We start from the raw sequence: 17030 nt of genomic DNA, 5'->3' as shown, positions 1-17030 counted from the left end.
TGCCAAGGGCCTCTCTTTAGGTTATAAATTAAGATAGGCAATATTTGAAAGTAGAGATCTTTTATTACACATGTCAGTATGGTTAAAAAGCACAAGAAAACCTTTTACACTGACCAGCTTTTCTCCTATATGTATGTTACAAGATTCTTCTTAGGCTCCAGACCCTTTGAACTAGGCACACAAGCACAAGTCCCTTTTACCATCACTTATCCTCAACCACTTTCATTTCCATCCTTTGCACAGCTGTGGAAGAACCCCATGCTATGATGGTGATGTAAAAGTAGAGGCTGAGAGATGCTACCATAATAAAAATGGTAAAATAATCTGGTATATAAAGCCATTTTCTAGAAGTTTTAAGTTCAAGCTGTACACCGAGCGACAACGTATGAACTTATAAAAATCAAGTTTTATTGACATATTTTAGGTACAATAAACATATTTACATGTTCACATTTTAAACATGGAATTACACGTAAAAAAAAAAAGCTTGTACACGAGATCATCTTTGTGTTTCCATTTTTACAGTCATTGAAATAGGTACGACAGAAAGATCTCTTATGCAAGTGGAGGATTTGGTAAAGTTCAGTATTACACTCAAGAAATTAGCAGTCAACACCTTGTGCAGATGATGCCGTAGAAAACATGAGGCAGACGCACTCCCAGTGGAGTCAGTATGATAGAGTCGGGCTGCTGAACTTATATCCTGAACTGCCAATAAACAAGCTCTGCAATCCAGATTAGAGCAGTACATTTGAAATGATTCTCAAAACACCCAAATATATACACACTGCTTAAGACTTTACAGGTTAGGAAGGATCACATTCAGTAATAGTAATAGGAGGTAGAATCGTGTCGACAGTGTTCGTATTTCTACGTGGCAATAAGAAAAAGTGCTATTACTATCACTGAATTCAAGAACAGAACTCCTGGAAAAGTGAAAAGGATGAAAGAGTTGTTAATCCTGTTGCCCTGGCTTGTCACAAATGCTAAAGCATGTAAACAACATGTTTAAATTCTCCAACACGGGTAAAACTGCAAAGCAAAACTGTTAAGTGATGCTTCTCCAAGGCTTTGGGATGGGCAGCATCTCCTAAGATGTGATACCTGTACAAAAGCAACCTCAACCTACACCAAAGTCTGGAAAGGAAAGTACAGAATGATGGGCTTTCAGGGTAGGAGATCTAGGCTTCAGGAACACTAAAAGCACTGAAAGAATAGAAAAGAGAGCGAAAGATCGAATGCAACGCACTTGGGCAGGAAAACATCCAGAGAGATGAACAGAGTGAAAAGAGCAGGAACAGAACAAGGATACAAATATCCTTGAAGGAATGGAAAAATGGGGGCAAATGAGATGGAAATGAAGTAAAGTATAGGGTAGAGGCAAAGGGTACCACAGGAAAAAAGAAAGTTGACTTATTCCAAGGGAACTTTTATCAATAAAATTGTATGCAAAGGTACAGAAGATCAGCTGTGAATAAATGAGTGTTAGCATCTTGTCTTTGCTGTAAGTGAAAATCTCTGTTCATTAGAAGTTAAACTGCTGAAAGACGCTTCATCATCTGAAAAAGAAAACCTGCAAACAAATGGTTTTGTTATTCTAGAAAAAGAAGTAAAACTCTAAGGGTTTCCAAACTCAGCCCGAGGGACACTAGGAAAAAAATACAGTGCTTATTAAAAACCATTAGATGCACACAAAGAAAATCCTGAACAAACATAACATTAATACAGCAGTGTTTGAAACTGATCTTCCAAGTGACTACACACATTGCAATACAGCTACATGTAACTGTACATAGATTCTTTTACAAAAATATTTGTAATCTGTAATATTGTTTAAAATTTAGATGGTAAAAATCACTTAACCCAAGTGCTGTTACATTACTAAAAGCCATGTAACCTGTTGAAAAAGTGTTTGTATAAAGCCCATTTCCAGTTAGTTAGAAAAATCAGTGCATCCAACCAAGAAAGGAGAGAGCAACACAGGCCCCTAAAAGACCCCATGCGATTAACTTTCCCCTTGAGGTTTTCTTTAGTGCAAAAAGGACCACACTTTCCACCAACATATGCAGAGAAGTAGAAAATGGAGAGTTTTGTTTTCTTTTTTTTTTTAAATTAAAAACCCCAACCCTGCCAAAAGCAGCATTATAAAGACCAAAATGATCCTTCCCAACCATATTATACCAGAAGTTGGCATACGCAGGGATCCAATATGAATCTGTTTTTGTACACAAGACCCTGTGCTCATGTGGTTAATAAGTCATCTCCACGATTAAAAACCAGGTTACAAAAAAACCTTACAGAAAATCCTTAGGATTTGATACTAATTGAAGGTAAAATACTTTCAAGTATTATGTTTATGAATTAATTAGAGGATAAGGCATGATTTAAGGTAACATTGAAACAAAAGCCCTATGTTACCCTAAATGACCTTTATAACATAGCTAACTTTCTGCAATCCGTTCAGGATTTGTTTCCTTTACATTTAATTTCTCATCGAACATGCTGCTAAAAAAAAAAATAAAAATAAAAGCACAAAAAAATGCATTTAAAAAGAAAGGTTTTGTGTGTCTCTGAACAAAAATGTGGTTTTGACAGCAAACAGGTGGAGCCAGATTTCTATTTTCGAGTATCATGACTCGAGTATCACAGACACAGTACTACAGGAAGGACAAGCACAACACAATACTATGCCAGAGAACAAATCTAGGGTATCTCTCAAGTAGACAAGACAAAAAAAACCCAAACCAAAACAAAACAAAAAAAACCTCAAAAAAAGAAACCCCTCAGTGTCCCACCCACCCTCTTGCCCCAGCTACAAGGGCAACACACCCACACACACATACAGACATGCAGTTACTGTGTGTAGTGACAGGAAGTGCCTACAGCAGCTTCCAGGAAAACTGCATAATTTCAAGATAAACAGACAAAGGGTACCATATTTTAAAAAAAGATAAAAAAATTCAGCACCAAGTAAAAGATTTTTTCTTATACCAAATAGCTAATGCTAAGAAAAAACTTGAAGATACCACCCCCCAAGGTTATTCTGAAATAACCTTTAATTCTCATCTATATCCTTCCAGTGAAAACCTAACACGGAAAAATTAAAAGGCTCAGCCTGCTTGGCATTTAATGGCTAGAAGGACTTTCTTACAGAAATTTGGAAATCCAAAGTGAATCCAGATTTAAACTAGGGGAATAAACCAGGCATCTGAAGATATCATACAGAGTGGGTGCTCATATTTACCCTTCTATCCCAAAGTCATCCTGGAGATACATGTGCAGTATCCCTGCCTAAATTTATTCTCTGCCACTGCTCAGAGATGAATATTTGCGTGGCAGCTTCCCTGGCTATGAAGGTGCTACAGACCTGCCCTCCTCCTCCTCCTCCTCCTCCTCTTCCTGCCCAGCACCATCGACCCCGAGCGTTTCCAACACTGCCATCCTTCCATCACACAGCACATGTGCCTCACCAGTTGCCAATATTGAGATGAACGTGCCACATGACCAACCAGAATTACGTGCAAAACCAAAATATCCCAAACTTTTGAGAACAACATTACACGACAGACCTAATTTGTACCTGTACAGCACAATGGAACAAACCTACAAACCCCAGGCCTTGGTCTGACAGTGCACTGTATTTCCCCTCAAAAGTTAAAGGACAGAGTTGTCTTAGGTTTTTTTTTTAATAAAACAGAAGTAGAACATTCTACTAATATACCACAGATCATATGGGTAATCCAATCTTTTAGTCAAGGCAAAATATGGTTAGTTATAAAGTGAATTTTCCAGTGCTACAAGATGGAAACAAAATAATTTGGGGAAAAAAACAAACTGGCTTCATATAACCACCTATTGGAGTTGCCTATTAAAATAATTATAAAATTATGCTAATAAAAACTGAACAAATAATACACAGATCAGGATATATGTATTGACTTACTATCATCTTTATAAAAATTTGAAGATATACACAAAAACACATCAACATTTATGGAACTGTATCCATTAAACTTGGATAAGACAACACAAAAAAACTAACAAATAGCTAAGATGTGGTTGACTGTAAGCACTTTGAGTAACATTTTAATTTTAAAAGGTCAATATTTACATACTACATTAAATGCCTATTTTTCTTTCCATTTTGCATCATATTGTGAGTTCATGATAAAGAAAGAACAAGATAATGGTTGCAACAGATCTTCCAAGAAAGTTAACTTAAGATGCTCAGATTTATCTATGTGCTGGAAGAGAACATGGCAAGAACACTTCTGTCTAGCTTTACCTCTACTTCCTTTGGGGTTTTTTTGGGAGGAGACAACAAATGGATCTAAAAGAGTTGTATCATCCAAACTGATCAATGCCAAGAGATCCAGTTTTAACTTAGGATTTGAGAACTAAGAGAACACAAACATTTTAACAAATGACTCACCTAATTGCTACTTTTGCTACTAAGTTTTTTTAAGATTTTAGAGAGACACGGTGACAGCAGAGGGTGTGAGTATGTATGTATGTGTATAACAGAACAAATATAGACATACATACATATAGTATGTTTACATACAGTAAATGTCCAGGTACTGCAGTAAGCAGCTAAATCAAACCCCAGCAATCCACCCATACCCTGCCTATGCACAAGCAGTAATCTACTGCAACTGCTGTTAAAGAGGATGCATCTAGTCATTAAACAGGCATTGCTTACGTCACTCCTACATTTAAATAGATCTGAGGCCATTTCATGTCTTTATTCCAAAGCCACACATTTGTCTCAAAAAAAGAATTAAAAAAAATATAAAACCCCACTGAATAAAAATTTTTAAAACTTAAGTTGGCTGAACCTCAACCTCTTTGGGATGGATTCAAAACCCAAAGCAGGAGCGTTTCTCCAAACTTCTTTGACTTTTGAATCAAACCCATATTCTTAGGCTCCAAGAAACCCTCTAACCCCAATAACATTTGCTTCTGACAGGACAGCTGATCAACTGCAGATGTTCCTACTGCTGAACTCAGCTGCTGGCCTGTCTGACATTGGCATCTAACCCAGATTTTCAGGCACGCACTACCATCACTCCACTTCGAGATGTCTTCCCATTCTTCTCATTGCAGAGAAGCTGTTCCCTAACAGTGTAACTGTTTAATGACTTGTTTTAAAGAAAAGCATTTACTTCTTAAGAATAAAAATTACATAACCTGGGGAGGCAGTGTAGGGTCCTAGAGCTGATGGTGTGAGGAGTTAAACAGCTTGGGGCTTGCAGGTCTTCAGGATCGGGTCCCACCGGGCACTTCCTGCCTGCAGCTCATGCTCTGTCCTGGGCTTGTGTCTACCCTGAAGCACTAACAGCACTTTATGTATAGTAGCTGTGTTGGCTGTTATTAAGCATTATGCATAAATGGGGAACGATGCAGGTGGGTGTAGACCTCACTTCCATGAAAAAATTCCCATCGTATTGCTGTGTCTCGTTATTAAATGTAAACGGACTTAGGGTATTCTCTCAATTGTTTTCCCCAGCACCATGTTATTACAATGAACAGAGAGCAGGTTTACCTAGAAGACTTTCGACAATACTTATTCAATTTTTGGTAACTTATACTTAATTGAAAATCTGGACCAAAAGTGTAAGAAAGCCAATCAGGCATTTGTGATTTCGTTACCACTAACTCAAAAAAAAATTCTAAAAAAATTAAAATCTACGGTAAATTTGCTTAGCTCAAACTTTTCCACTTGGCACACCTATTTTGGACCCCATTCATAGCTCTTTCATTACATACCAATAGTGTTCTTCTGTGGTCACTCAGGTAACAAGCCTACAAGGTTTCTGTAAGTGCCCCCCCTTCAAATAGTAGGTGGAGTGCTTAAGAGTATTCTTAAAATAAAGCATGAAGCAAAAGCTCATGGTCTAAAAACTAAGGAAATGTTCATAAAAACTGGAATCCAATATAAAGATGACATTTTAATAAGTTTATTCATAAGTAACTGAGAAAATTGTTCCTTTGGCAACACCATCTAGATGGTTCTAACCAAAAGGAAATGTTATGAATTTCACTTTGAGTAAAATAAAAGCTTCTTAATGTTTGCAAAGAATTTTTGGGATCTGACATGTTCATCAGATATTTACAATGTCCTTATAGTCCTATATGTATCGGGAACAACACATCAAAACAAGTCCTTTCAGTTACGGGTTTCTTATGGTTCAGCATCAATCACAAAATAAATCTCAAAGAAAAAAACTAATCAAAATAAAGCATAAGGCAACCATGACACACTAGCCCAAAAGAACTATCAGGAATGCACCACTCCTCCTGTGTAACATTTTTGGAGTGACCCACCAAATACTTCTTTTTCCTTGTTATTCAAAACAACCTAATTACAACCTGGAGTTCACTGCCCCACGATGCTGAAGGGTGAAGATCCCTGTTTTTAAAAACCAAGGGAAAATACAGCAGTGTAATTCCTACACAGGGTTTTATGGAATAACTGGATTTGGAAAGAGAAGATGGAAGTCTATGTTGGAATAGAAAAATGCAAAGACAGACTTATTTACAGAGATCGAAACTACAGTTTTCCAGTGTCACCTCCAAAGCTTCTCGGCAAACTGCTATTCATGAAACAGACCACGTTCAAATCTATGCAGGAATACCTTCTGTGCTCTCAGATATACAATGCAACTAATGTGTTTTGTTTAGAAAAATGAGTTTTCATTCAAATACCTTGCAGTGAAGATAAGAGCAACCATTATCAAATATTCTTTGCTATGAAGAAAGTTTTTTAATCTTTCGCTGTAAACGTTCTCTCTCAAGTCACTGTGGTCACACAGTAGGATCTTGAAGAACAGTGTCTACATGCATTGAAAGCATTTTGAAAAAAAAATTAATCTCTAACTCCATGTGGTTACAACAGAATGTGATGAAACCGAACAGAAATTCCACCTTTGCAGATCCTCTCAAACCCATCTCTTCTGGAGGACATCTCCGTGCTTTCTGTAGTTCAGCAGAGCAACCAAAGACTAAGTTGAAAGGTTTCACAACCCGATGGTTTTGCCACTGTGTCTCATGTAGCTCCACAGAACGGCTCAGTGAGTGCCGGGGCTTCTCTCAGCAGACATCACTCAACAATCAGTGCCACATTTATGTGGGACAGATCTATCATGTGCCTGTTAAAAGGTTAAAGAAAGTTAAAAACACAGTACTCAAACTGATTCTGGGAGTGGAGAACAGGCAAGGAGGTTTCTCTGAAGGTCACTAATAAATAGATGCAATATTGAGATGAAACATTGAGCAGAGGAGACTGATTTTATCTTTTGAAGGGAGGGAAGGAACTGAGGCGGCAGCAGTGCTTAATTATTTACCTGTGGAATTTCTGTTGAAATGCTAAAGCATGTGCTGGCTCCTTAAATTTTGCTATGGCTTTCCGTTGTTGAGGAAGCATCTGTAAACTCTGCAGAGACAAAACCCCAAAAAGATAATAAGATAACCACTTATTTTGCACCAAACCAACTGAAATTTTGCCATATTTCTTTTTTTCAGAAACATATTTCAATTCTTTTACTGGTGCCCACGGAATGGAAAGAGACTTCTGAGACTGCAGTCAGAACCCCAGCTGAAAGTCTTTGAGTTGGCGCATTAAGGAACTGTACCAACTGCAAAACCCAATCTATCACTCATTATGCAAAGGTGACAGCTCTTCATTCAATCTATACAGATGAACCAAACCCCAGAGCCAAACTCCCACCAAGTCAGAAATGCTAACTGGTCAGAGCTCAACTTCCCACACAAGCACCTGGAGTCATTTACCTGATGTATGCTAAAGGATCAGGGCTTTCCATGCGTTAAACAGGGCAGAAACAGGAAAAAGTGGTAGGTTTTGATCTCTCGACTGCATTATCCTCACACTGTTTTAACAAAATAAGTGGACAGCTTTTGACAGACACCACCACAAAACCCCAATCAAATGGATTAGGTCACCACTTCCAAGTCCTCCTAGTAGAGGGAAATCATGGAACACACATCTACCCAGGCAAGTCCATCTGATATGTGCTTCTCATGCTATGAGAGTAGCATTTCACAATGCTCTATGACAAAACCCCATATGTAGTACTGACGTCTCCAAAACTACAGCACACCTCAGCGAGGGCTGGGGAGAACTCATGTCCCTGCTCCCTGCTGCAGCAGGAACTCTGGGCCAAGATGATTCCAGAGAGCAGTCGTGTAGCCTTGGTAATAAGAAGTTATCACACTTACTAAGATTAAAGTTGATGCTTTGAGTTAGCACTTTAGTTAGAGTAATTTTCAAAAAGACACTTCGGAAATTCGAGAAGATGAAGCTTAACACATTAAGTAGGTACACACCCAACAACCAATGAGAACATCCAGCAAATATTCAGCATCACAGAATACTCAGGATGGAAAAACTGTGATCCTCAAATCCCACTGCCTGTGAACACAGGCCAAAGAGATTTCACAGTAACTTGGTTAAAACACATCTGAAGGCTTCAATAGTAATTTCAAAGTTCCATGCCACAGTGATTCCAGTATGTCACAGAACATTTTGGATGTTTAATGGCCTATGCTGTGGCCCATTAAAGACAATTGTTCTGATTCAGCTTTCAGTTGTTCTTACGGCTTTGGATGCAGAATAAAGAACTACTAACATTTGACTTTTCTGTGCGTGAGCTTCTACATAAAGTCAATACAGTTTTATGCTGAGTTTTATATAAATTTATATATGGACACACACATAAATGCATGTATACAGGCACCTTGAAACTTTTCTATATCATAACCTCTTGATGGTTAGGTATGAACCTAATTCTCTGCTCCTGCATCTTGCCTGGAACTCAGCAGCATCCCCCAATTTGGATGATTCCAGCACTGATGGTCAGTCTCCAGGATTTTGAACTTTACCTGCAAAAATTCTGTATCATCATCATCTAGATTGCTAAAAAAGTACCACAGATCTTCAGACAAACAATTATTGATTGGGAAACAACATACAACCCCACTTGTCGACACATTTTAAGGGTGACATACTTTAAGACCTCTCAGTGAAAGAATTTTTACTCCAACTAATGTGTTCCCTGTTCATTCAATCTAATGCAGCATTTTAAGCAAGATGTCAAATGCCTAGATTGAAATTTGCTATTAAAATTGCCTATTTCTATCTTTTTTGGACAGGTAAGACTCTCTTGGTAAGATACTTAATTAACAAGAGCCATGGTACCTGATAAGTCATATTTCTTTGTATCTAACCCTGACAATTCAGCTTAGCCACTTTCTATAACTTACCTATCTGTGATTCTGAAGTAATTAATTTTGGCGTAGCTACCTTGCACCTTCTTGTAATTGACAGGGAACTTCCCTCTCTGCAGGAAAATCACAGATGTTTAATATTTCCATCACTCCTGTGATTTCAAAGTGAAAGCTGAGTAAAAGTTAAAGGATTCAGCAAATCTAAAAAGCATCAGCAGGTTAATTTGCATAGTATAGTTTTTGGAAAGCTGCTATGATGAAAAGGTTTAGCTAAGTCACTGCAACTTCTCAGTTTCTGAGATGGTAGAAATGGGATTTAGCTTTAAAAAATACTACTTGGCAGATAACTTTTTTTTTTAATCAGAAAGCTCTTCACACAGTTAAGCACATTTTACCAGCAAGAATACAGTCAGGCTGCAGGAAGCACCAGTGAAAGACCCTGGATAAAGCTCATTTCTCTTGGAGATTATCTGCTGGAGTGGGTGACAGAGGTGCTGAAGTTTGTGTTCTCCTCCTTTACTGATCTCACTTTTTTATGTTTTAAAGAACTGTATCTAACACACATCTTCCCAACACCACTTTTCTGGCTAGAAAGGCCTTTAAATCAGATTTGGAAACAACAGACCTGTAAGAGTTGACAAAAAAAAAGTATCTCTGAATTGCAGTTAAAAAGAAGTTGACACCTTTAATATGAGAAAAACCTGTTTGAATCACTGAAAGGATGAATGTTTCAGTGAACAGCTGGACAAGAAGAGCTGCAAAAGAACCCATGGACTTATCTTTCCAGCTGCACCCTGCATGTTCTGCTGTCACCTGCTTCTCTCCCCTCTCCAGAACCACCTCCAGCCCTCCTGCTGCCAACTAATCCTCACCACAGCATCAGGTCTCCCTCAACCACCACAGCAGATTTTCCCAAAGCTTTTATGCTCCAGAGCCCTGTTGTGATCAACTGAAGAAAATGAAGCTGTGTTTGGTGACTTTTCCCACAAGAACTGAACTATTATTGCATTAATATTCTTGAGATGCACAAAAGCAAAATTTGATTTTGCACTTTATACAATCATGATAATAAATTATTGAAAAGCTTCTCATTAATTAGCATATAAAAATTTGACTAGAGGAAGACATTCTGGTACAGTATAGACTCATTAACAAAATTAGGCAAAGTATCTAAATATTATTATAGATAACTTATTTATACTTTCTTATGAATTAATAAGTTTATTGACTGACTAGTTTGGGTACTACCGTCTTACACTGCATTACTGCCTTATTTTCCAAAAAAAAAAAAAAAGAAAGGCAAAACACTAAATGCATTTTAATATTTAAATGCTTTGGCAACGAGGCATCCATTCTTGGATAAGTCTCTGAAAAACATCCTTTATCAGATTTAGTGTCACTGGTCAATACAGACAACTATGGAAACCAAAAATAACCTATCTGATGCTTCACTGAACTGCCCAAACATTACCCACTACTCAGCCCAAGGTAAGGCAGTAACTTCTAGCATCAGCATCTTCTCAACTGCTGTAGTTACAATGCCTATACTTAAGACCAGAGTTAAAGACTGTAAAACAAAGGATAAACTAAGAGTACACAAACACTATTTCTGCATTTGGAAACTGTCTGAAAAATTTTAATTTAAGTTGTTTTAATACAAATTCTCAGCCTTCGCTGTACTCAAACTATGGTAGCAAAAATGATGCAGAATCACTTTATGTTTGTTTGGGTATATGATCTGAATTGGGTATTATTCTGTGACCTAAAGATTTTGAAAGGTCAGTCAGGGGAGGCAGGGAACAACCAGCCAGGCAGCCTCTGGATACCAGCAGGTTCTACCCATTATCACTTGACTTCTCCTTTAATGGGAAGACACTCACTTTTCCTCCACAGGAGACTTCCTTGTTGCCACATTGTGCTCCACTAGAATCTCCTTCTATCATGAATTCCTAAACTGAAATATCACACTCCTCCCAAATGTCACAGTTCTGAGAAAACAACTTCATTCACATCTTCTCTTTAAGTTGACCTACTCAGATGTTCACCAGAGGATGAAAACCCCTTCCTGGATCCACTCAACTGTAAAGGATTGACAATACATACAATAACTTCCAAGGGATTTCAAATGACTGGTTACTTTACAGATTTGGATGTACAGATCTACTGTGCAAGCACTTCCTGATAGCAACCTGAGATCAGAGATATTCTGGGCAGGTTTCCATTTGACTCTGGAGAACAGAGATTAGATTCTGACATATTCCCAGTATTAAAAATAAAAAACTAGTTTGGGATGAAGAAGAGTATCTTATATGGAAGGGATTTAGGCAGCACAGAGCTCATGCCAATCTTGACTGTCTCCTTTTTCTGCTTCCTTAGAAACCACCATAGGAAGATGCAGATCTTGGGTTGAATGGAAAATGCAGCAAAAACCAGTATTTCATAATCACTCATACCTGTGATTGAGAGTTTGCCTGTAAACTGTTTTAAAACATACTAATTAATTCAACAACTTAAAAAATAATCAGCAGCTCTGGCTTTTTCTGCAACTGAACTATTACCAGTGACTGAAGTATGAATATCATAAAAGGACCCTCTGCAGGGATTTCTTTAGCCTGCAGATCTACACTGCACTGAAATTTCTCCTTTACACACTCTGTAATTAAATCCACATTGTACAATATTGAAATAGCTGGTATGATTTTGGTAGCACATTAATAAAGCTTCACTGCAAAACCCAGAGCCTTGAGACAAACAGCGGGACAGCCATAAGTACCAAAGTGAGTTTGGCATTAGGAGTGCAGTCCATATGAAGCTGCTAAATAACATCTATCCAAAAAAAGTGTTAACTTTCCTAACCAACATCATCTCCAGTGTGTGATCCTCCTAAACAGAATGATCGGATTCTATTTATTCTTCCCTCTCATTTATAGATGCAGATACATTTTTATTATCCTTGCAGTCTCCTGACACCTGAAGTATCTTTCCTGGCAGCATCACTTCCCAGCCACTACCAGAGGCTGAGACAGAATGTATCCATTTCATCCTCAGCTGATGCAACTGATCTCTTCCATCTTCTGTCCCTCCTTCCTGCTTTTCAGCAACTTTTGACTTCCTGCTATCTGTCCTTAAAAGTGCTCAGCTTTCCATCTCTGTATGCAAGAGGAGGTGAGGAGAAAGACATCTGTAGCTCCCATACTGCCCTACAGCAAGGCTGAACTGGACAGGCTCTTGTTGGAGCTGCTCTCCTGTTCCCCCAGCCCCAAGGCTGGAGCAGGACTGCCCACATCTTCTCCCACAGCTTCTGCAACAGCTGAAAATGTTTTCTCAGGCAGAAAGACCACACTGGTCACGACGTCAGCCCGTGCACCTTGTGTGCTGTGCCTCATGGAGAACCCCCCTGCTGATCTGCAGGAGCCCTCGTGTTCTGGGTCTGTGCATCCACGTGTGCTTGCCATTTCCACCGATACCTCTGTAAGCTGAAAACAAATCCAGCAATTCGGAATGCAGCGTCAGGGCAGAGAGCTGCCTTTACCCCAGCTGAGCACTAGGTAGCACTGTCACCCTAAGAAAGCAGAGCAAAGCGCATCAGGCATTGCACTTGTTTTTCCTTTCTGAGATCACAGATGGCTAAGTAACCAGAGGAAAACCCACGTTTGTAAACTACTACAAGTACAGCAACAATTACAACATTCTCATCACCTCTGATATACGTTTTGTATACAGTTTTTTCCTCTTTTTTTTTTTTTCAGCATCAGAATTTATTACCTTAAGTCTTCACAAAGCAATACTGAGATTTTGCATTGATGTTTTATGTTTGCAACCATTTGATGTATGAAAACATGATTAAAGATGATGATGGAACACCTGCACGGAACCATCCCTCAGTACTCAAATTACCTGGAGACCTAGGAAATGGTCCAGTCTACCTGACACCATCCTGAAAAAAGCCAATTCATCTGAAGGTAGCAATAACTAGTTGAACACGAGCTTCTTTAGACAGCATAAATGTTAAACCCAGATTCAAGAGCACAAAAAAAAAAATAAATACAAGCACTGTTTTTCATGACCTTTGCAACTTATTAGTAATCTGTTTTATCAAATGGTTCTGGATGGATATGTACTGAATGTCACTGCTCCAGTACTGCCCTCAGGAGACTCCATTTTGGTGATGTGCTCAGAAATCTCCTGTACTTTCCACCACTTTGGAATACATAATTTTATTTATAACATGTAATTATTTTAGATTCAGTACTCGAGTTTTACTGCAGATACATTATTTGTTTCTGAAAGCTTACCCTCTCAAAAAAGAGTCTGACAGCAAACTGTATGCTGAAAGGAGGCACTTGTTCTGCTAATTTCATCATGTTGGAGCTGTAAAATGGAGCTATGATGAAAGAGAGGTTCCTGGAATCCTAAAGATTTTCTTTTATTCAGTGTCTTGAGAATCTTAGTGGTATTTTTTTCTCCTATATTAATATCAAAGCAGGTTTAGTGAAGCAGGGATAAGAATTAGAGTCTTCAGTGATTAGGCAGTAGAGGGTATTTCAAAGGTTATATGTGGGAAAAGATCATTTTCTCCATTTCTAGAGTATGGAAGAGAAGAAAGGTGAATTTCCAACTTCAAGTCTAAGTCTCCTCCATCTTCTCTTATGCTACACCCAAACCATGACAGAACCACCACCTCAATGCAAGCTGATGGCAAAGCTTGGAGCACTGAACATTGTAAATCAAGGGAAGTTTTTAACTTCCCTTCCCCAAGGTTTGTACAAGGTACTTGCACATTGAGAATGATACTGACATGAAAAAGCTGAGAATAAAACCACAAACTTTTGTACCCAGAAAAGCAAAGTAATCTCTTCCTCCTCGTTCACTTCATTGATAAATTATAGACTTATTTGTGGAAAAAGTTAAAACTTTCTTTTATGCCAGCAAGGATTCACTTACCAAGAAAACACATGCAGGACAAACACACTGTAACAAATATCTGGATAGCTGGAAACAGGAGCTGGTGTGGGATCAATTACTCTAGAGATGCCCCAGCACGGAAGGTGAAGATTAAGCAGAGGTCCTCTACCAGGTGGGACAAGAGCTCATGATCTATTCTGCTTGTCAAAGAGCAGAGAGATCCTTGGGAAGTATTTCTTCCCCTTCTTTGGGAGCTATGCCTCAGTGAAGGCATTCCCATGGTTATGTCTTGACTGCAGCAGAAATTGATACACAGGATATTTGGATTTCTGAGCTGGGTTTGGATGTCGCTTTCAAGCAAGATGCTTGTTTAAACATTAGAAGTGTATGACCTACAGTTTGTGAATCTTTAACCAGGGATTTGGGTGTTGGACAGCTGACATGTGTCATTTCAAGATACTATGCAGGCATGAAAACAACTCCTTAAGTTCTGATTCAGATTTAAATTTCCTTTACAACTGCATAAAATAAGCACATTTCCCCCAAAGACAAGTAAAATGAAAAATTCTCTCAAAAGCTCAGTTGATCAAGTAAAATTTTGCTGTTTATAGTCAACAGCTAAACATAGGATATTCTACACCTTAAAGACTGAGTCAGACACAACTGACTCACCATTCCCTCCTCTTACTATTTCTTCAGCTCCACCAGAACACCAGCTAAAAACCTGGGCACCTTGCCTAATTTCTGAAAAAGCAGCTAGAATTTCACCTTGCTGTTTTCGCACAATAGCCATCTCCCCAAATCCCTCCTATTTCAGTTCATCAAGCTGCAACACTTCACCTCAGAAGATCAGAGCTCTGCACTACCCACAATCTCTTTTCTCTGGTCGTGGCCACGACCTGCCCTTCCATTCACCACTGGGCTCTCTCCAGCAGCTCACTCCTGCACTCCCCGTTGCAAAGTCACTTACATGAAACGCATTTTGAAGGAAGAATGAGGAAATAACCAAGCAGAGTATCCCTTCGCTGCCAGAGCCTCCCGACCATTCCCAGTTGCAGGGGATTTTGTACAGCACTGAGCACAAATGCTACTTAGAACATTAATTTACAGCCACAAGAAAATCCACTCATGCACTTCAGGATGTTGACCTCTTTGAAAATCTAGCACCATCTGTGTAAAAATGGTTGCTGTGAACAGCAACAATGCAGGTTTTCAATCATTCTGTTTTCTGTTCTTGTCCTCCAAGTCACCAAAAGCTGCTGCTGCCTCTTCCTCATTCACTGCATTAACACTTTTGTGGTGCCACTTCTCACGGCATCATAAAAAAACAAAACCCAAAAGCTAAATATGCCATATGGTAGAACCAGTCTCATATTCTTCCTACAAAAGGATCACTTCTCCCCTGCATATCTCACCATCCACACTCGTGAAACATCATTCAGTCTCGAACATGACAGGAAATTTTTAGCCTTCTACACATCACATTTGAAATTCAACTGCAGATTTAGCATAAAACCATTCTGCATCATTAGCTAAATTCAAGCTTCTCTTTCAAGTACTACTTCCAGATCTCTGATAAGGTGAAAATAGATGATAATTTAGAAAGCATAATTTCCAAAGTTACAGTTGATGATGGTGCAAGAATGCAAGTTCTGTAGGGCACAGGTATGTATCAAATCCCACTAGAAAATCAGTTATAGTTTTTTCTCCTATAAACACACCTTTCTAAAGTGGTCTGTAACATTGAATTGAGAGACCAGAGTTTGGAGTCTGCTATGAAACAGCAAGTCCTGAATAAATTTTTTAGGACATTCTCAATAACTTCTCTCTACTGCGAGTATTTCCTTGCAGGGATTCTATTTATCTCCTTCTAATATTCTCATGCAAGATTTAGCAAGTAAACATGGAATAAATGTGCTTTGGAACTGTCTGAGTAATTTCCTAGAGTACTACAGAACACGAAGGCACAAAGTATTTTGTGAGAGTAGTTTTGCTTTCCCAAACAAATTAAACCTCTCTGAATTGACGATGTAAATAATTCAGCATTATTCTGTTTACTAAATTGGGAAGAAGTCAGGCACAGTGTTCATCTTTAGGAGAGCAGTGTGTTTTGAAACAGAGAGATGATCCCTCTAATAGCGAAGTCTCACAGAACAGGCTCCAATTCATGCACTGTATTTGTCTGAAAAATGTTGATCCTGTCAAAAGGAGCACTCAAAACTGGGAAAAAAAAATTCTCATCTGTGTGTTTCATTATTCATTGACTGATATTTTCAAATGTAGTAACAATAAATCAGACAGGGCCTCCTAAGCCCTTCACTACTTTGAAAACCTCCTGCTTTCCATAAGTCATTTAACTGACACATCAGTTCCAGGAGGCAGTTTACGAACAGAAGCTGCACAGCAGATACACCAGTGTGTGTGTGTCATAACCTTGCTCACAGGCCCCTACTAAAGAGAAACTTCTAAAATAATGAAGGATCAATAAAATGCTCCAAAGAAGACTGTGTTTTCCTCTGAAAAAGCATATGGTGCTACACAGTATAAAATGTCCACTGGGTAGTGGTCATTAAGTGCTTGTACCCCAGGACTGCGATGACAGGAAAAGGTAAATGTCAAAACAGAGAGTAGGTGCAAGCCAACAATATAAACACAAATAGCAACCAAAAATACATTTGCTTCGATATGGTCATCTGGCTTTAAAAACCTCACAGAACAGACAGGTTTGTATTGCTTAAGAAAATGTCAGATAGCACAGGAACTCCAAAATGAAGGAGAATTTTGCAGCAGGAATGTGATGGTTAGCAAAATCCTCCCGTGCCGCAATATCATCACGTGCCTGTCTTTGCTACCAGGTGTAGCGTGTGTGGGTGGGGGTG

The 17030-nt window shown here is 38.7% G+C and overlaps 1 protein-coding gene across 1 annotated transcript in view; it reads right to left on the bottom strand.

Moving 5' to 3' along the window:
- Positions 1-386: 386 nt before the first annotated feature.
- The window catches only part of RBM33 (RNA binding motif protein 33), a 103583-nt gene continuing 86939 nt past the window's right edge, over positions 387-17030 (bottom strand). Inside the window, 2 exon segments of the mRNA XM_025896360.2 lie at positions 387-7151; positions 7347-7435. Coding sequence (XP_025752145.2) covers positions 7103-7151; positions 7347-7435 — 138 coding nt within the window. The 3' untranslated portion in view covers positions 387-7102.

This window comes from Manacus vitellinus, unplaced genomic scaffold, assembly GCF_001715985.3.
Source record: "Manacus vitellinus isolate BGI_N305 unplaced genomic scaffold, ASM171598v3 scaffold_79_pilon, whole genome shotgun sequence".
Lineage (NCBI taxonomy): Eukaryota > Metazoa > Chordata > Aves > Passeriformes > Pipridae > Manacus > Manacus vitellinus.
Note: the sequence above shows the minus strand (reverse complement) of the source record. Positions and strands in the feature narration are given on the sequence as shown.